This window comes from Ischnura elegans, chromosome X (genome assembly GCF_921293095.1).
Source record: "Ischnura elegans chromosome X, ioIscEleg1.1, whole genome shotgun sequence".
NCBI lineage: Eukaryota > Metazoa > Arthropoda > Insecta > Odonata > Coenagrionidae > Ischnura > Ischnura elegans.
This window is the reverse complement of record NC_060259.1, coordinates 105,884,481-105,905,262: the sequence shown is the minus strand read 5'-3', so window position 1 is coordinate 105,905,262 and position 20,782 is coordinate 105,884,481. Positions and strand designations below refer to the sequence as shown.

At 35.9% G+C, this 20,782-nt stretch overlaps 1 protein-coding gene across 1 annotated transcript in view; it reads right to left on the bottom strand.

The window, feature by feature from the left end:
- Positions 1-12,739, bottom strand: part of LOC124171934 (serine/threonine-protein kinase atr-like) — a 176,967-nt gene extending 164,228 nt beyond the window's left edge. Inside the window, exons 1-9 of the mRNA XM_046551370.1 lie at positions 12,429-12,739; positions 12,109-12,344; positions 11,317-11,487; positions 11,039-11,202; positions 9,077-9,247; positions 8,468-8,693; positions 7,804-7,919; positions 1,156-1,244; positions 511-1,019 (exon numbers count right to left, since the gene is read on the bottom strand). Of these exons, the coding sequence (XP_046407326.1) occupies positions 511-1,019; positions 1,156-1,244; positions 7,804-7,919; positions 8,468-8,693; positions 9,077-9,247; positions 11,039-11,202; positions 11,317-11,487; positions 12,109-12,344; positions 12,429-12,487 (1,741 nt within the window). The 5' untranslated portion in view covers positions 12,488-12,739. The remainder of the gene's footprint in view (positions 1-510; positions 1,020-1,155; positions 1,245-7,803; positions 7,920-8,467; positions 8,694-9,076; positions 9,248-11,038; positions 11,203-11,316; positions 11,488-12,108; positions 12,345-12,428) is intronic.
- Between the last annotated feature and the right edge of the window lie 8,043 nt (positions 12,740-20,782).

Below are 20,782 nucleotides of genomic sequence, written 5' to 3'. Positions count from 1 at the left end.
CACAAATCAAGCCGTAAACCTCTCCCTTACCCTGATGTAGCTAAGAACAGTGAGCTATCCAAGCCACTGTATTTATGTAGCGACGTTTAAAAGAGGGGATCAAAGAACAAATATCCCTAAGATGCAGCCTGTAGAATCAGAATTCATCATATTTAAAATTTCCACCAATGTGTGGAATTTTGAGACAGTATGAGCTTCCTTCCACATGAATTCTAAACTAAAAATCGGTTGATGCTGATTTATAAAATCTACACCTACGTATGAAGAATCTACATACCTGGTATTGTAATCCCTAGTCCTTGTATTTGATCATATTTGAAATCAATAGACTCTGTAAGATTCGACCGAATTGTGGAACCCTTACCCCATCATAATGTTTCTTTCTCAAGCAATAATAATGAAAATTGGAATTCTGCACATAATAGGGTTTTCTACCCACAACATTATGAGGCATTAATACTATTCGAAACGCCAATATCAATATACATCAACATACACATCAATACTCACGATATTGAGGAGGAATACTTCTTTGCAGATTTCTATATGTTTCTTCAGCAATCAATGGTTTACATTCCCATGAAACACCATTTTCAGATTCCCAAGGCAAGGACAAGAATACCATACAAGTTACATTCTTCTCAGGGATGTTAACACTGAAATCTTGTAACAGAAGCATTTTGCCAATGCCATGAAACACCATTTCCCATGAGGAAGAAGAGGAGTCACGGGATTCTTGAGCAGCAAGTGTCTCCAAAATATTGACAAATGCCAAAAACACAGGCTTCAATACACCATCAAAGAAGGAAATTTGCACTGCAAATTTAGTCTCCAAAAGTACTGCTTGCATAGAAGCTGACAGTTTTCTAGCAACTTCAACAATAAAACACGACACTCTGAGAACAGAGGCAAAATATAAGGGGAAGTTCTTCAAATCAGCAGCATGAAAGACTGAATACCAGTTCACAAATGATCTCCACATCACATTATTTTCAATAACAGACCATCTCAAATCATCACTAGAGGAAAGGAAATAGTAGGAAAATAAGAAAAAAGTTGTAACATGCTAAATGGGAACTCATAAATTGATTCAACAATAGCTTCAATAATTGATAAAATTTTCATAGCAACAAATAAAATTACAGTAAATCATACCTCATTATGTCTCGCATGTTTTTTGCATAGTTCTGGAAACTTGAGAGCACTTCACTTGTTAAGGCGTGTTCCAAAGAGAAAATAGCACACTAAAAATGGAGAGAATACAATGGATGACTCAATTTTTTCACAATAGGAATTCAACTTATGTCATTTTCAGTCATATAAGAAAGCTTGTAGACATAGCTGTAGGTCAGTTTCTGTTTGTCTAGTCCCAGGAAAAACTGAATCACCATAAGAATTATCTGAAATATTATAATTCTAAGTATCTATTTTAAGAGCCATAAGATTTATTAAACTCAGCTGTTTTAAGACATTTCAATTTTTGTTTCTATAGAAAGCCCTCCACGTAAGTTTAAATACGGTATATACTTATTTTCCTTTGATATCTTTCATAAACACAGCTTTAGACTTAATACAAATGTTCAGAAAGCTTAAAATGTTTTACACATTTTTAGAGTAATAAAAAAAGAGGTTATTAATTGGATAAGACTCAACCCCCGGGTCAAAAAGACACCTGAAATGAAAAATTCTGACCCCTCTCTGAAGTCAACGATCAACTGCAATGATAACAGTCTAAATTAATTACCAAGTTGTTGGAAATAAATTACTTCAATAAAATAAATGACCTGGCAAATGATCCAGTCAAGAACCCAGAAAGAGTTTCTTCCACAGCATAGCTTTAAGCACAACATAAATGAAAAAAAGGGAAAATGCTAAATGGATAGAAAAATAAATACGTAGTTTTTTAGCTGACAGCACCTACATACAGCAATAGAAATTGAAATACATCCAAGAAAATCCCAGCATACACATTATCATTTTACATTCCCTTTCCATTAACACTTTCTTGTCGAACGTTGGTTATAGCCGACGAGCATTTTCATGGGAAGAAGGCCTAATGTCAGATATTACATTGTGGATTTTTCAACACAAATAACTGGACATCAGCTATAGCCGATACAAGGGAATGGAGGTGACCGCTGATGTAGCAATTGTTGGATGCACTCGGGCCCCACTTGAGACCCAGATTAGTGAGACCTTAGGGCCACTCCTCAGCAATTAAGCCTCATCCTCCCACTCATTGATCATCCTCGTTGCAGGAACCCGTTGCGAAGTGGTTACATATATTGTCAATGGTTTTTGCGATGATACATTTTGTGGAAAACTACAATATTTTTACACTTTGAAATGAATTCTTCATTTTGTTCTGTGAGTAAGCAATTTTTAAACGAAATTTTAATAGGAATGGACGGATTCAGGGATTTTTCAGACCCAGATCCATATCAGATCCTTGATTTTCGGAGCCAGATCTTTGGATATTTTGGGATCCTAATGCATTTTCAATTGTCTGCTATACAACGAAGTGATTATTCAAGTTTCTTCTGGGTACATACAATTAAAGGAATGCTATTTAGATTTACTTACACGTTTTAATATTTTTACTGATTAAAAATCTTATCATAACCTATAAAATTATTTTTTTTAACGATAAAATCTTTACACACTCAGGATCTAAGCTGCTATACTTGTGTTTGGAAATGAAAATAGGTTTCAATCTTTGGATAAACCATCGACCTAATTTTAATACTCCTCAAATAAGTTTCGCCCGAAATTTGTCACTTTCTCATCGCATACTACCTTATCTTTCACCCACAAATGCTTCAGTTGCGGTAAGGTGGATTTTGTACTTCCTCATGATAGTTTCACATCACAGAGCACGCACATGCTTCTCTTTATGTCATAAAAATGTTTCTACACAATGAAAGACATTTTTATCAGTATATCATTACATGAAATTGCAACTGAGCAATTTGCAACACAATAAACAACGTTTAGAACAACTATAGCGTCACGTGCGAGTTGCAGGAACAGAACGAGACGACCGCTCAGCGAGAGGAAGGGGTGGGCAGCAGAAGTGTGTAAAGGATGGATAAAGGAGCGCGCTCCTCCCGTCTTTCGAGCAATGAGGCTACGAATGAGGGAGTCAAGGACGAACATGTCAGATATTGCTACTTAGTGACGTCGTTACCTTCAAAGCGATGCAGGGCAACCTATGTGACATACACTTGGCGTTTCCTGGCCCTATCTTCTTGTTTGAAGGTACTGATACCACGCCTGTTTCTTTGAAAATTGTGCTGTTTTTGACAATATTGAACATTTGTATTGTCTTGTTGTAACTAATAAAAATTTTGTTTCAATCAATTTGAGCTTAAAAAACCTAAATACAGTAAACTCTCGATTATACGAAGCAGGATTTTACGAAGTTTTCGATTATACGAAGTGATAGTGCGGTCCCGGCGAAAAGCCTATGGTAAATACATGGTGCTATTCGATTATACGAAGTTTCGATTTTACGAAATGTTTTGAATTTACGAACCACGGATCGGTCCCCAGGAGCGAAAGGCATTCGTTTACACGAACTATGGCGAAATATTTGTCAACAAAACTAATTACGCCGGCGTATGTAGCTAAAAAAATCAGCGCTTCCAACAGTGGTTCATCAAAAGTGTGAAATCGTAAATGATAGTGCAACTTTGGAGAGAAAGGGTTCGCCTAAAACCTCACGGTGGGAAATTAGGGGAAGTAGGAGTTAAGTAAAATATCGCGACTGACATAATGCCCCTATTTACCTGCCTATTCGTAAACATCGCATCGACAATACTTCGTAGTTTAAAATGTCAGGGAGGTCGCGCGGGGTATTTCGCACACTCCTAATTAACCTTTGCACTGCTGTGAACGTACTTCGAAGACTACTTGACTACTTTTCGCCGAAGCACTTCGAAGGGTCCCTAATCCGGGACCCTTTCCTCGACGAGCTCACCCTCCCTAGCCCCTCTCTTCGACCCTCCGAGCCTTTCTCCCCAAAAGTGACCGCTCTGACTGCATTTTGAAAATCTATCAATCAATGCCATCATCAAAAATAATTGTTTGCATCGCACTCCTGCCAATCAGGCATTCAAGTACGTCTCTGAACCGTGTTTCTGCAATGAGAAATAACGATTTTGTTAACTTTGCTAAAATGGCCAAGTTAGAAAAATTGTCATTTTTCATTGCAGGAACACGGTTCAAAGACGTACTTTATTTCCTCCACTACAATCGCAAATTGCTGGAAATCGGCCGGATTCCCTTTGATAGCGCATCATGAGGATGTTCTCGAGGTTGGTAATTGATACAACTAGCCTACTAGTAATTCTACTGCTATAATATCACGGCTATAGTTGATTTGTTACGTTATACCTTCAGGAAGCTGCAGCGGATAAAATCGAGGAGGAGATTAGAGGCTTATAAGATGATTTTGAAAAATTCTTGGAAAAAGCAGGAAGAGCACAGCGCGCAACATCAAACCATTATATTGCCCTTGACGATGATCTCCGGGCTTGTGACAATGGGACGCCGGTACATACGTCGGAAGAAGCAGCGGCCGGGACTAGTCAGAATAGCAGTGACGACGATGATGAAAGTGAGGAAGTAATTTCACCAAATAAAAAAGAAGTACACACTGCTCTCCAAACATTAAGATATTTTGATCTGGCTAACGAGTTAGGTCCCCAATTTCATTCCCATTTATGCAAGTGAGAAACCATGGTGGAAGCGGCGATGGAGAAGGGCAAAAAGAAAAAAAATAACAGATTTTTTTAAGTAGTATCTTTTCGTGTATATAATAGCCTTCCTGAGTAAACAACTTAAATATGTTAAGTATTGGGCTCTATTAACCACAAACTTATTAATCAGGCTACTCGTAATGAAGACGCACTTCTAACCATGAACTTTCTTCTCGCGCATCTCCCCGTTTTCCCATGCCGAGAGATCTTTCTTTCCGAAGTCTTTGTTCACTTCCTCCCGCGGCCTTCTGCTGATCTTGCTGACACCCTCCTTACGCATCCCAAACCCCTCCTTCCGCAGCATTTCCCATTCACTCCCCCCTTAAGGTTACGGAGCTTGAGTGCGTCGCAGAAAAATACGCCCCCCAAACGTAAACTTGAGGCAGAGCTGAAGGCCCTTTCCCCACCCTTCTTTCTCTTGCCCTCTTCACCCCACCATATGCTGACCGCTTCTTTCCTCAGGCAATCCCCATCCCACTCTTATTCACCTCACCCACTGGGAACGTTCCCCGATTCTGGAGAAGGACATGGTTCATCTTTACCTGCAACGGGGGTGAGTTATTAACCGGAGAGAGGCTGAAGAAGTATCTTCTACTGTCGGGGAAATGGTGCCGCGCTTATAATTGTCTCTCTTCTTCTCTGCTGACGTTTCAATTGAAATTATTTTCTTTGCTCTTTCCTCACTTTATTTATTTATGATTATGGCGCGACTATTTTTTAGTGCTAAAGCTAAGAAAATCTTTTCTCTACGTCAATGATTCTTTGCATAACTTTCAATACGGCGGAGAAAGGGACACGAAAACTAAATGAGGTGAAGGTACAGGTTTTTGCATGTCATTTTTGGGAATTCACGCAAGTGAACCAATACTTCACACACGTTGAGAAATGATGAAACGTCTCTTGTAGGAAAACAATCAATGTGGATAATAATGTTTCTCTCTTTATTTCTCCGATAATGGAAGATATTTCTCCTGTCGTTTTCCCGTTGGAACCTTGCTCCTGTCGGCATAAAAGAAGAGAGACATACTATATGAACGTAGCATCTCACACCCGGTATGAAGAATGTGGTCCTGATGAAGAATAAAGTCTTTTATAGAAATGTCTGCTAAGATGACGGAGCACAGTATCCGGACGGAGAACTCAAACAGAATTTACTTCAAATATTCGCCAGAAGATAATCATATCCTACGTAATTTATAATCGTAACTGAATCTCAATGAAAATAACTAATGGAAAAGATAGCACATCCAACTGAAAATACGGAGTAACTCGAAATATTAACTCACGAAGGTTATTTTGGAAACGGGTGGAGGCCCTCGTTTTTCTTTTTTTCTCGTCACTGAGCGATAGAGGGCGACATAAATGGCGGTTAGGCCGGCTGCCGCTAAAATTCCGTGGGTGCTGGAAACAAATATATATCTTACGCGAACTTAATAGTTGTTATTCGCTCCTAACCACAAATTTATAACATTAAATTCTTATAATAAACTTTGCAATTCATTATTTGATTACGTTTTCTAAACTGGTCGGGAATTTCTTAAGCGAGCGTTGATGTTGAAGTATGAACGAGAAATGGGAATTTTATGGTGGTATAATTATTTAATGATCTTTCACAGCATAAATCGATAACAAAAAGCCTTTTTCTATGAATGATACCGAGAATAACCACCGAAAACATTTAAATAAGACCACTAAAGACAAAAAAGGGCGGAAGAAACAAAAGCGAACATTTTTTCGTGACTTATGAAAAAGGTTTGAAATTACGAAACTCGATTTTACGAAGTGCCAATTTTCCGGTCCCACTGACTTCGTAAAATCAAGAGTTTACTGTAGTATGTTAGAAATGCAACGTGTTTGGTCTCATTCTTTTTTGAATATCGTGCACGTCCTCCAATTACCGAAAACTATTTCGACATATTCGTGTCCAGTATGTCACTAACCTAGCATTTGTTCTCCAGAAACAGTGAATTGAAGCAGGTAAGATGAAAAAGTTCAGTGGGTGAGATGGGGTAGGGATGAAAAACGCTTCCCTTTTTTCGTGTAACTTGATATTTTCCTTCAAAGATATTGATTTATGGACTGTGTGGTCTCGGCAAGGGAAAAAAATACCAGAGGCATGGGGTGATGGAGGCCTGATGGTGTTTTATTAAATCTGCACCTTAGACATGGTTGTTATCCTATGGCGTTGAGAGTCTCCCGATGGTTGTTCAATCTCTTTGTAAGAGTCACAATATATGCCTGTCATATTTTGCTGTAAAATTTTCCCCGGATGAAATTCTGTTGCATAACCCCTACGAGAGCTTTTTTAAACAAAATGGTTCATGAGTAGGAAATGCATTGCAATGCAACTGGGCATGCGAAGGTAGGATCGGAACTCTTTCCACTCCCTCGTATGTGACGTTGCATTCACTGAAGCATAAATTTAAATTTTTTGGATCCAGATCTGATGCCTTCAGTGAATCTAGATCTGACGTATACGATGAAAGACGATATCTGCAGATATTTGGATCTGCAGTATCCGATCCGACCATCCCCAAATTTTAATGTTAAAAATAACAGACTTCTGGACTTATAGTCTTAGTACCTTGTGTTCACTAACTTTGTTGTTATCAACACTAGAAATCCGTTTAAAATTCCACAATGCTTTAAAAAATGTTAGTAATTCTCATGTATCAGTAAATTATTGAAAATCAAATGCAATATTTGGTTAAAAAAATAATACAGGCAACGCAACAAGTTGACTGAGGACTCATGCTGAGCTAGGTTTCGAGGGTCTAGTCCAGCGGCTGGGGTAAGGGCCAGGTTGAGTTGGGTGCCAAATTGGGACAGATGAGAATATCACAATAACTCCACCACAAATAATTGCTGCGTACAGAGAGGTTTTAAATATTCTTATGCTACTCGTAGCACCTAAAAGGTTTTTCTCTCGAAGGCACAAGCAGGAAAGGGTTGAGTTCCAAAGTGTATGATTCAGCCATATGGATCAGCAAGCAAATGGCATCATAAATTTCCAATGATAAGTATAAAAAATTTCAGTACTTACTAAGAATGTATCCATTTGACTTGCTTTTTCCTGAGCCAATTCATAGTCAATTAAGTGAGCTGGAAGTTTTGACAGAGGAGAGGATGACATCAGTGACACCAACTCCAGGCGTTGCTCTATAAATTAATATTTGTCACATTAATAATCATCAACAATGCCATGTATAAAAGGATGAATGCAATACTAATAAGAATTCTGTCTTTAATAAAAGACTGTCCTCAGTTATGGTCATGCAAATCCAATGCATTCACACACACTCATACTGTACATCTCCTTGAGAATAATCAAAATCATCCATGGGTGTCCAGCAGCTAAGCCATTTGATGATTCCTCAATATTTCCATATTTCCAAAACTTAATTTTTATTTTTTCCAGTGGAAATATAGATTTTACACAGTAAATTGTGAGAGAAGCTCACATGATTTTTGGATGATTTAACTTGAGGCTTATTTTTACACTGGCATATTTGGAGGAAAATAAGCCAAGTCTAGCATAAGACAAATCTCTAAAATAGTTACATATAAAATCACATCACTCCCCTTTCCTATATATAAACAATGTCATGCTGGAGCTCAGGAATGTTACATCACATCTGGACTTTTCTAGAGACAGCAACAATGTAAAAGAAATTCAAACTGAAGTTGACACTAAAAATGTGATTTACCTATGTAGTATTCCATACACTCCAGTTCTAAAAAATTCCACATAATTTTTATGAGTCCCACATCACTGTGCTGGATTATATAATCCTCACGTTCCAGGATGACACTAAAGAGATTGAACATGCACTCAATGACACCAAAATTTCTGTCATTAGGTGCCATGGGACAAACAAATGGAATGACATTATTAGTCATATCACATATGCAGTTGCAGAAAATTTGGGCAATCTAAAAATGAGAAAAACACTGTTTAAAAAATATGACACTTTTCCATTAATTTTAAGTCAGACAAAATTTAAAAGTAATCGCAGTTTCAATGGCAATTTTTTTAAATCAGCTGAAAGATGGAGTACTGGATTAGTCCCAAATGATATCACATGCCAATTCGGTATTCATGGCATCTCACTGTGATATAAAATCAGTATAATTTCATGGTGATACTTCATAATTTTATTTAAAGGTGCATCAACAGCACCACACTTGGGCATAAAGTTAAGTCCACATGCAACAATCACTTATGTTTACCACATGGAATTATTAAATTAACCAATGATAAATGAAATAGACAAAAAGAGAGGAAAAGAATGAATGCACATGGAAAGGACACAAACCTGCCCATTAAAATGAGGAACCTTCAGGTTATAAAGCACAGTAGCAACTTTCAAGGCAGCAGCTTGCGTAGAAATATCCCATTCCTTAATCACTTTGATCAATACTGTAACAATACTTAAAAACATCAACTCACTCAGTACAGTCACTCCATCTAAAATTCCTTCGAGAATCTGAAAGAGCAAATATGAAAAATTGAATTACTATGTATTTCCACTGGCAATCAAATTCAATATTTTACTTCAAATTTAATGATAACTTTAGGTAATCTTCTTTCAGAGAGAACATAGGGCTGCAAACATCTAGGAAAGTGATATCATATACATAGCTGCTGTTGGTCCTCAGCCACTTTCTCTCTCATTGTGCATCAAACAATTTATAATCCTTTTCCCTCATTTATAAAAAGTTTCAACAGCAGTAAAACAAAGCATACGAAACACAAAACATTATCACAGACTAAGGTGCATTCACTGCAAATTTCACTTTCACAAAGGTAATTTAAATGCCTTTAATTTTTGCTGAAATATTTTTCAGTTAACATCCTTTTTCTGGCCTAAAGAAGGAAAAAAACTAGTAAACACAATACATACAATCATTTGGTGATGATCACACAGCACAGATTCAAATCGGTCATGAAGACAGCAAAAGAGGCAGGCAAGCAGAAAACAATGGGTAAAAATGCAACTTTTATAGTATGTTCACAGGAATGATTTTTTTTGCAGGTGTATTCAATGAAACAACAATAACTGTACAATCAGGCTGCAGATAATTTTACACCCTAATGTTTGCCTTCTCTTCCCTCCTCTTCCGGCAGCTCTCTGATCCTCATTCCATTGCTTTTAGCCATGAGCCAACAATGTCGCTACAGTTGACCCACCCCGTAAATCCTAAGAATTATGTTTAATGGAGTTGTGACACATGCCCAATATATGAACAATGATTCCAGAGCCATAATATATTCAAGAAATTTCCAACAGCTTAGTACTTATTGCAAAATGGCTAACTTTAACAAGAGAAACACTAGGTTCACGAAAAGGCATGCTCATTGACCAATTTCCCATACTTTTCTTTAATTTCTACACAACTTTAATAACTTACCAATTATTTGTCAAATGTATTTTACTAAATAGTCATCTCTAAGGGATTTAAATGTAATTAAAGGCACATAAATCATAATCCTGAATTGGATAAACTAAATTCATGACATGCATATGAATCTTTCCAATTCTAAATGCCCACTTGCATGACAGGTAGGGAATAAGGTATTCACACATAAAAAAATGTTATATAACCTTTAGAGGATAAGGAACTATTACCTGTTGCTTTCTACAGCAAATATGATTTTTCCAGATTAAATGTTAGGCATTTCTTCTATGGCATTCCAGACAACAAAATTCCATGACATTTACAGTATTCTAAACAATGTAACAATCCTAACACCGTTCTACAAGTAATACTGATCCAAATAAGTAAAATGGATTAAACCTAAAAATTTCTCTGAACTCTGGGGGGTGTTTTATCCAAAAAAAAAACCCCCCCTCGCTGCACTACTGACAGCCTTTCAGTTATCTTCAATACACAGGTGGAGAAATAAATTCTTCTCGGCTTTCCAACCGGGTCAAGTCTTCTTGTGGCACAGTTTCAATGGCTAACTCCGCCATCGTCTTCAAGGCTTTGATGGGAAACAGCCTGAGGATGATGACGGAGTTAGTCACTGAAACGTTGGCTGCAGGAGACCTGACTTGGTTGGACACCCGAGAAGAATTCGACTCCTTAATTCACCGAGAATTAACTAAATTTTATTCTCAAGGGGAGAGTTCCCCCCTTGCTGCGCCACTGCTAGGGATATTTGGCCAATATAGAAGAGCAGGACAGATACAATGACATTCAGTCAGTAATGCCCATCTACATATAGCATGAATCAAGAAACAAGTACCATAAAGAATTAACAAACAACTACATACCTGAAGGATTGTCTTTGTAAGGTGTCTGGCTAAATCTTCATTGGTGACAGCAATATACATTGGAGTCAATTTCAGACTATCACAGACATGTACTACCTTAGGTATGAACCTCCGCAAAATAGCACCATTACCAAAACTTCTGTTCTTTTTGATGTGAAGTAAATCTAGAGCACAATGTTGAATACTTAAGTATAAGTACACCTTTGAAGGGGTGCAGGTAATACTTGGAAAATCCTATTTTATGGAAAAAGGTTATCTTGCAACAAAGGAAGACTTACCCTGCAGTGCCAAAATATATTCTCCAAAAATTGCCTCAAATATATGATTATTTTGACATATAATGGCTCGAACACATTTAATTTGGACGTGTGTGCTAGACATATGAAGCTGGTTTAAATTGAGCTGACCATTGATGTAAAATATCCGTCCCACTAGCCAAAAGGCAAATGCTGCAAAAAAGAGAAGACGTTTTTCCACAGTAAGTAAAGCAAGTGAGCATTGTTATAAAAATAATTTAAAAAGTCATTTCATGATGAAATCCTCACTCTGAATGACAAAAGCAGGAAACCGGTGGGTTATTAATCTATCAATTCTTTTAAACCGCATTCCAGAATTATAGCATGAAAATGTGGCGTTGAATACAAATTCCGCATGAGCTAGAAAATGGTTCAACTATTTCAAATACCGGTACGTAGCTCATGAAACACGTGCAACTAATTTTAATACACGCTAATCATTATTTCAAGTATTACATGAAGATATTCCACTGCCTCAACTTTTAAACATGATCCAGATCCTCCTCTGAAATGTGCAGAGAAACACACAAGAAAACAGGACTGAACAACTGCTTTCACCGTGCAGGAGAAAATCTCATGAATGATGCTAGAACTGTCATTCGGTAGAAACAACGCACGAAACCCAAGACAATGTTTTAAATGCGTACGATCAAAAAATTGAAAGGCTTCCATGTACTTTTGTATCCAGAGTCTACTAGTATAACAGAAAAACTTTAGCAAAGCTATATCGGATGGCAGTGTTACTTCACAAATGATGAAAACAAAGAGATTTACCTTTGTATTGCTCCTCCCGGATTACAAATGTTTTCGGCGAGCTGTGATCATATGCTTTTGGAATGAACAAGTCGGACATTTCACGGTTGCATTTCAATATACTATTCAACAGAAAATGCACATTGTGAGAGGATTCTTCTAAATTCGAATACATCGTTAGAATTGGATCACAGAATATCTTCCAGATATCAGCCGCTATGGGATCTTTAAGTCCAACGCAGCACTCTGGGCATATCCTGTAATAATATTAATATGTAAACATAACTTTCTTCTTCTCGTAAGATCTGGTATCATTGGAAACTCCTTTCTGCAATAATTACCAAGTCCTACTCTGATCATGGACTGCCAAGGCAGCGCTAACATGCTTACGTAGTTCCATACTTAGCCAACAACTTTTTAACTAACTAAACAGTATAAAAGACTGAGAGAGGTGAGTCATTACGAAGAACATCGGGGAACAAAATAGAAAGATTTTGTCGAATATACTATTTCATGAAGGTTCTTCCCGCCATTACATCTTGGACCCAAAAATTGAACAGCGACTTGCGAACGACTCCGTCAGCACCAAAATTGCCGGCAACTTGAATTTCTTGCCTAGAGGAGAATTTTCGATATCTTTTGAATTAATTAGGAGAGAAGTATGCCGTATGATAAAATAGAAAATCGCCCAAGTAAAATTTTTGGTTGGCCCTCTGTTGGCAGATGGTGGGACACAGAGGTTGGCCCATGGTATGATTTGGCCACCATTGGCCACCTCGCCAACCGTATCCCAACCGATCCCAACCAACGATTCTCCAACGATGGGCCAACAGAGCATTACAGTCGGGCCTTCGTATTCCCAACCCAAGGCCAACAAATCTCCAACGATATACCGTTGGCCCTTTTAAATTCTGCCATCCGTTTCCCAACAAAAGCTATATTTTACTGGCATTTCTCATTTTTATAGAATGAAAGTTAAATTAATTAACCTTCTCACTTGATACGATACCGGTAGATAGAATCTTTACCTTTAACTCCCTATAAATCAAAATTCAATTAAATACATTAACAATCAATGCTATAATAGGACAAAGTAAGGTTAAAAGTGGAAAACAAAAAAATCAATATCAGTTCAGAAGGTCCCCAACTTTTATTTTCACAAATTAGGACAATTTTTATTAGGACAAAATTAGGAAAATTTCAACAGCACCTTTCCATATTACAATACGGCACACACAAAAACTGACCATCTTCTTTGTAGGGCAACAAAACACACTTAGATAAAATCTGGGTGGACTGCAATTTTCATCCAGGTACTAATATTTTTTTACTACAAATATACCAATGGTACCACTTCTAAGAGGTAATTCAAAGAAATCCTCCTTAATTTCAAACATGTCACACTGCAAGATGTACACCCCTGAGTTATTTGATTCAATTGCCTTCACAATTCCTATTCTCTGGTCTTCGGTAACGATATTTTTAAGTTTAGTCCATTTTAATTAATTGGATCAGTTATTAATTAATTAATCCTAACACAATGCTATATTACTTATAGCATAGTGTTAGGATTAATCAAATATCCCCCAGAAAGCCGTAAAACTCGCCATTTTGAACCATTGTTCTTAAAACTTTCCTGGAGGACGACCCCGCAACTCCTGCTTTCCCTGGCGGGTATGCAATACTCCCACACTCCTAAGTATTACTTGCACCTAAACCCCCCCCCCCCTATTGGAAAATTTTTATAAGAAATTTTCTTATAAGAAATTTTCATATAAGAATTTTCTTCTAAGAAAATTTCTTATAAAATATTTCTATAAGAAAATTTCTTACAACTATCAGTTACAAAATGTTATTTATAAGAAATTTTCTGATGGAAATATTTATTATAAATATCATATCAACATACTTAGGGGCCTATTACGAACGGCTCACCGCATGCGGTGAGACTCCGCCTGCGGTGTCATATGCAGAGTTCTTATTAGAATTTCTGTGAGATTTATAGAATCCTATAAGAATTTCTGTAAGACTTATAAGAATTTTCCAATAGGGCCTAGCCTTAATTCTTAGCTGCGCCCCTGCCGGCGGCTATATTCTTATTTTGAAATTTAATCCAAGTAGACTGGATATTTTAGTGAAAGAAAAAATTTATACGGCTCCCTTAGAAAGTCAATTATGGAAATATTTTCATAAAAACTTGGGAAAAACTGCGACATGTCGTTATTGCAGTAAATTTATCATTACGTGTAGGAATACCACTAATTTACAAAGTCACGTGAATCAGGTGCATTATGATATGATGAGAGATGAGGTAAAGCTTACCATTTGTTCGGCAATATCTTCATTTGATTGTATCAACTTGGAGTATAATTGAATACACCAAAGGTAAAATAATTATTCTGCCTGCACATAGTCGGTAGCACTGACTGTCAAAGCAATCGATTATGCCATCCCTATTTTTTAATCAATAGGTGCTAACGATCCGATAACCATTTGATACAATAAATCGATTACAAAGGAATTTCGCCCATCTCTACGTTGAAGATCTCGTCGGAATTTTGTTTGCAGCTCTCATGGCGGAAATTGAGGAAATGGCATGATGTCCCAATGGTGGCCCAATGATGATCCATTTCGTAGGGCCATCGTTGGGGATTTCCGTTGGGCCAACAGCATAAACCGTTTCGTTGGGCCGACAAACAATATCTGCGTTGGGCCAACAGCGGAATTTGGTAGGCATATCCACCCACAATGAGTCAACCGTGACTACTGTTCCCCAACCGAGGCCCAACTGTCAATGTTACTTGGGCGTACATATATCCCATTAATTTCCTATGCCAGTTAATCCCAGACAAGGAGGCGTTGCTATATTGACTAGGAGATATTAATTAATATGTACTGTAACAAAACAATTTCCGCCTTTTTTCAAATCACACAAGAATTTTTTAAACTCATCTTGAATGTGTTCTTTCTTTGATATCCAATGATGATTGTGAAGGGAAAAATTTGTGGCTGATCGAAATAAACTATTCAAATGGGAAATTTCCATCCGCCGACCAATCTTGATAAGATGGCGAGGAAATTAATAATAAATTCTTGAGAATTGAAACCATAACATATCCTTCTACTGCATGTTAATTTTCAATAACTAGTCTTATGGGGCTCGAAAAATATATCCAAATACAGTATTTCACCACCAGAAATCTGAAATTTAAACTAATTTTTTGTCGAAATTGGCTTGATGTCATTTCAAGATACGTCTTGGGCCAAAGTTGATCGCTAACTGTGAGCCAATATATGTATTGCCAACATTCGATGAACATCAGTTACATTGGCATTACATCTGCCTGAACTTCGCAAACAATAGACAAAGTTGGGCGATCTTCTGCCCACAGACTGATGTTACTTGGGTGGGTTCTTCCTGTAAAGACAAATGGCTTGCATTAAAATTTTTGAGGTATCATGATACGATTAGGACACAATTATGGCCTCTGTAGAGTAACTGTGTCCTATTGATAGGCCTCCTCGTGAACAACCTCATGAGCCATGCTAAAATGACTCAGGAAGCAGTCTTTTTCATATTATCACTGCTATCCAAATATTTGAACAAATTAATGTCTGGCAAACACCAAATCTCGGTTTATTTATCAGCAAGAGTTATATTGATAAGACAAGAAACTTTCTGATCATTTTAGTAATAGTATTTTGTAATTAAAAACACAGTAAGATATCTTACTGCAGTACTCATTTTGATTCTGTAGAAATGTTGCACCTTCTTAGTAGTTTGATTTTTTGCTTTTCAGAGAATTTGGAAGGGCTTACATCACATCACTTCTGTGGCTGTGGAACTATCTAGGAATAGGACTGCCATCAATCCTTCCACTGCCAGCTCATTTTGACTGGTATTTGTGAACACTGTCAAGGCTGTTTTCATGGACTTTGCAAGGTTTTATATTTGACACACAGCAACTTATTGTTCTCAAACAATGAAGGCACTATAAGATTTAGACTTTTGGTGCACATATTTTACTCTCATGCTCTCTACAAAGGAATTCTCATTGGATGAAAGGATAACTATCAAGTTTTGTGTGAAACTTGGCAGGTGAGCAGTGGAAATTTTTCCATTACTAAGGAGAATCTTGAGTGATTTATGCTTGAGAATTTGTGCTTGTCAGATGGTCATCACAGCTGTGAAGGAGTCAGCAATCAAGCAGTCTCTCATTGATGACCACCACCAGAAAATATCAGGCTAATACTTGTTCTGAAGGATTTTTCACCTTGAGTTTGTAATACATATATGATGATCCCATCAGCAGGGAACTCTACATATAAATGCAGACGGTATGAAACTTCCATGTGATTATGTGATAAGCTCTATTCACCTCCCTTATGACCTGATTCCTGGGCAACCAAAAGGTGCCACCCTATTGGAAATTTCTTATAAGTCTTACAGAAATTCTTATAAGAATTCTGTAAGACTTATAGATATCTATAAGTCTTACAGAATTCTGATAGGATTCTATAAGTCTTACAGAATTCTTATAGGATTCTATAAGTCTTACAGAAATTCTTATAGGATTCTATAAGTCTTACAGAAATTCTTATAAGAACTTTGCATTTCTTATAGCATTCTATAAGAATGTTGCGCAGGTCACATAACTTTCAGGTTTTTATCCGGCATGCATTTAAGTCACCATAACTTATGTTGGCAATTTATAATTATTTAAGAAATTCTTATAAGAATTTTTTGGAAATAATGTATAACTCTTTGTTAAGTAATGTTCTGCTAATTTATTGGCGTTTTCAGCATGGTATTTGACATAAATGGTTCCAAGAAGTTGAGGCTTCTTCTTATGAGACTTGTTAATATATATCCCTAAGAGCACACAAAAAATTGTACACTTATAAAATCTGTCTGTTTCGAGTCTATAGATTACTTAACCGATGGAAGTTTGATATGGGCCATGAATAAGCACGATGTATACTACGATTGCATACGTTGCAGGATACGGTTGCCATGGAAACCTTGTTTGGTTGTTAGGTTGCTAGGTATTGCTTTTATATGTTAATCATTCACCATGTTTTTGTGTGACCTGTTTAATGAAATAAGTCGTGTGCTTCTAACAAAAATAAGGCATTGACCTCATTTGGTAAGTCTTACAAAACTGGCATTCCTAAAATCATGTCACCTTAAACAAACAGTTTCGTGGAATTTTAAACTTTTCATCATTAATTTAGATAGACTTGTATATTTTTCAGATTGTGAAATATCTAATATAAGTGGAAGTTTTAATGAAAACAGTGTTTCAATGGACAAAGTGAGTGATTTAGTCGTCTCTGGAGAGAATGAATTTGTATGAGTAAACCTAAATAACATCTGCAAAATTATTATTTTATGGAAAATACATCAACTATTATTCTCAATCAGTGTTTCTGGGATTCCTATTAATTTCCCTAAATCTTGCACTAATTGTTAGTCATATTCTACCTATCCTTTTCTCCAAATGGCATCAAATTCCATTTTATTTTATTTATTTCTTTCATTATCTATCCAAATCTGCATGTAGAGGTCATTCTCTCTGGTATCTTAAATAAACATTTCTCCTATGTATTCAATTTATCAATTTTTCCTTTTCCTTCCCAAATAATTTCTTGAAGTATCCCAAGTCGAACTTGAATTTTATTTCATTTGCTTCTTCAATTTTCCAGGTTAAATCATTCCATATTGCAATTCCTTTATATTTCATTGCGTAGTGATTGCCAAAGCCATATTCTATTATCAGTCCATCATTCCAGGATATCGTTGGTTTCATTGCTTTTAGTTTTTTAGTTTTAAAATGTGGGGGGCGTTAACCCTATGTAGAACCCATGACCTGAAGGACCTCTATGGTATCTCGCATTGTCTGGCCAGTCAGGTGAACTTTACAGAACTTGAATGTCCTTGATTGATGCACACTAAAGATAGACATTACATTTGGTACATTAGAAATCATTAGGTTTGCTGTGTACCAGATATAGGCACCTTCATTTGGAAAAAATTAGGTATAATGCTAACTTTGTACTCTCAGGAGGGATGTATATCTCATGTAGCTTTTTATAGAAGTTTGCACAAGTGTTTTAAGCATGATGATATGATATTTATAATAAATATTTCCATGAGAAAATTTCTAATAAATAACATTTTGTAATTGATACTTTTGATAAGAAATTTTCTTATAAGAAAAATTCTTATAAGAAATTTTCTTATAAGAAAAATGCCCAATTTCTGATAAGAAATTTTCTTATAGAAAAATTCTTATAAGAAATTTTCTTATAAGAAGAATTCTTATAAGAAATTTTCTTATGAGAAAAATGCCCAATTTCTGATAGGAAATTTTCTTATAAGAAATTTCCAATAGGGCATACCCTATTGGAAATTTCTTATAAGAAAATTTCTTATCAGAAATTGGACATATTTCTTATAAGAAAATTTCTTATAAGAATTTTTCTATAAGAAAATTTCTTATCAGAAATTGGGCATATTTCTTATAAGAATTTTTTTATAAGAAAATTTCTTATCAGAAATTGGGCATATTTCTTATAAGAAAATTTCTTCTAACTATCAGTTACAAAATGTTATTTATAACAAATTTTCTGATGGAAATATTTATTATAAATATCATATCAACATGCTTAAAACACTTGCGCAAACTTCTATAAAAAGCTACATAAGATTTACATCCCTACTGAGAGTACAAAGTTAGCATTATACCTAATTCAATCCAAATGTAGACGCCTATATCTTATACAGAAAACCTAATGATTTCCCATGAACCAAATGTAGATGTCTATCATCAGTGTACATCAAAAAGGACATTGAAGCCCTGTAAAGTTCACCTGGCTGGCCAGACAAGGCGAGATACCATAGAGGTCTTTCAGGGCATGGGTTCTGTATAGGGTTAATGTCCCCACATGCTAAAAGAAACTAAAATCAATGAAACCAACGATAGCCTAGAATGATGGACTGATAATTGAATACAACTTTGGCAATCATTATGCAATGAAAGATACAGGAATTGCAATATGGAATATGATTTAACCTGGAGAATTGAAGAAGCAAATGAAATAAAATTCAAGTTCCACTGGGGATAGGTACTTCAAGAAATTATATGGGAAGGAAGAGTAAAATTTGATAAATCAAATGCATATGAGCAATGTTTATTTAAGATACCAGAGAGAATGAGACCTCTACATGCAGATTTGGATAGATAATGAAAGAAATAAGCAAAGCAAAATGGAATTTGATGCCATTTTGGAGAAAAGGATATGTAGAATATGGCTAACAATAATTGCAAGATTTAGGGAAATTAATAGGAATCACAGAAACACTGATTGAGAATAATAGTTGATGTATTTTCCATAAAATAATAACTGTGCAGATGTTGGCATACTCGTACAAATTCATTCTCATTCTCTTCAGAGACGACTAAATCACTCACTTTGTCCATTAAAACACTGTTTTCATTAAAACTTCCTCTTATGTTAGATATGCCACAATCTGAAAAATATACATGTCTATCTAAATTAATGATGAAAAGTTTAAAATTCAACGAAACTATCTGTTTAAGGTAACATAATTTTAGGAATGCCAGTTTTTTAATACTTACCAAATGAGGTCAATGCCTTATTTTGGTTCGAAGCACACGACTTATTTTATTAAACTGCTATCACAAAGACATAGTGAATGATTAACATACCCTATTGGAAATTTCTTATAAGTCCTACAGAAATTCTTATAAGAATTCTGTAAGACTTATAGGATTCTATAAGTCTTACAGAATTCTTATAGGATTCTATAAGTCTTACAGATTTCTTATAGGATTCTATAAGTCTGATAGAAATTCTTATAGGATTCTATAAGTCTTACAAAAATTCTTATAAGAAATCTGCATTTCTTATAGAATTCTACAATAATGCTGCGCGGGTCGCATACCTTTTAGGTTTTTATCCAGCAGGCGTGTCACCATAACTTATGTTGGCAATTGATAATTATTTAAGGAATTCTACATAGGATAATTTTTTGAAATTATGTATAATTCTTTTTTAAGTAATGTTCTGCCAATTTCCTGGTTTTTTTCAGCATGGTATTTGACATAAATGGTTCCAAGAAGCGGAGGCTTCTTTAATGCGACTTGTTAGTACATATATATATCGCTGAGGGCATATGAAAAATTGTAGACTTAAAAGATCTGTCTGTTTCGAGTCTACAGATTACTTGACCGATGGAAGTTCGATATGGGCCATGAATAACCACGATGTATACTACAATTGCATACGTTGCAGGATACTGATCACATGGTTCCCTAGCAACCTAACAACCAAAACTTGTTTGGTTGTTAGGTTGCTAGGGATTGCTTTTATATGTTAATCATTCACTATGTCTTTGTGATAGCAGTTTAATAAAATAAGTCGTGTGCTTCGAACCAAAATAAGGCATTGACCTCATTTGGTAAGTATTAAAAAACTGGCATTCCTAAAATTATGTTACCTTAAACAGATAGTTTTCGTTGAATTTTAAACTTTTCATCATTAATTTAGATAGACATGTATATTTTTCAGATTGTGGCATATCTAACATAAGAGGAAGTTTTAATGAAAACAGTGTTTTAATGGACAAAGTGAGTGATTTAGTCGTCTCTGAAGAGAATGAGAATGAATT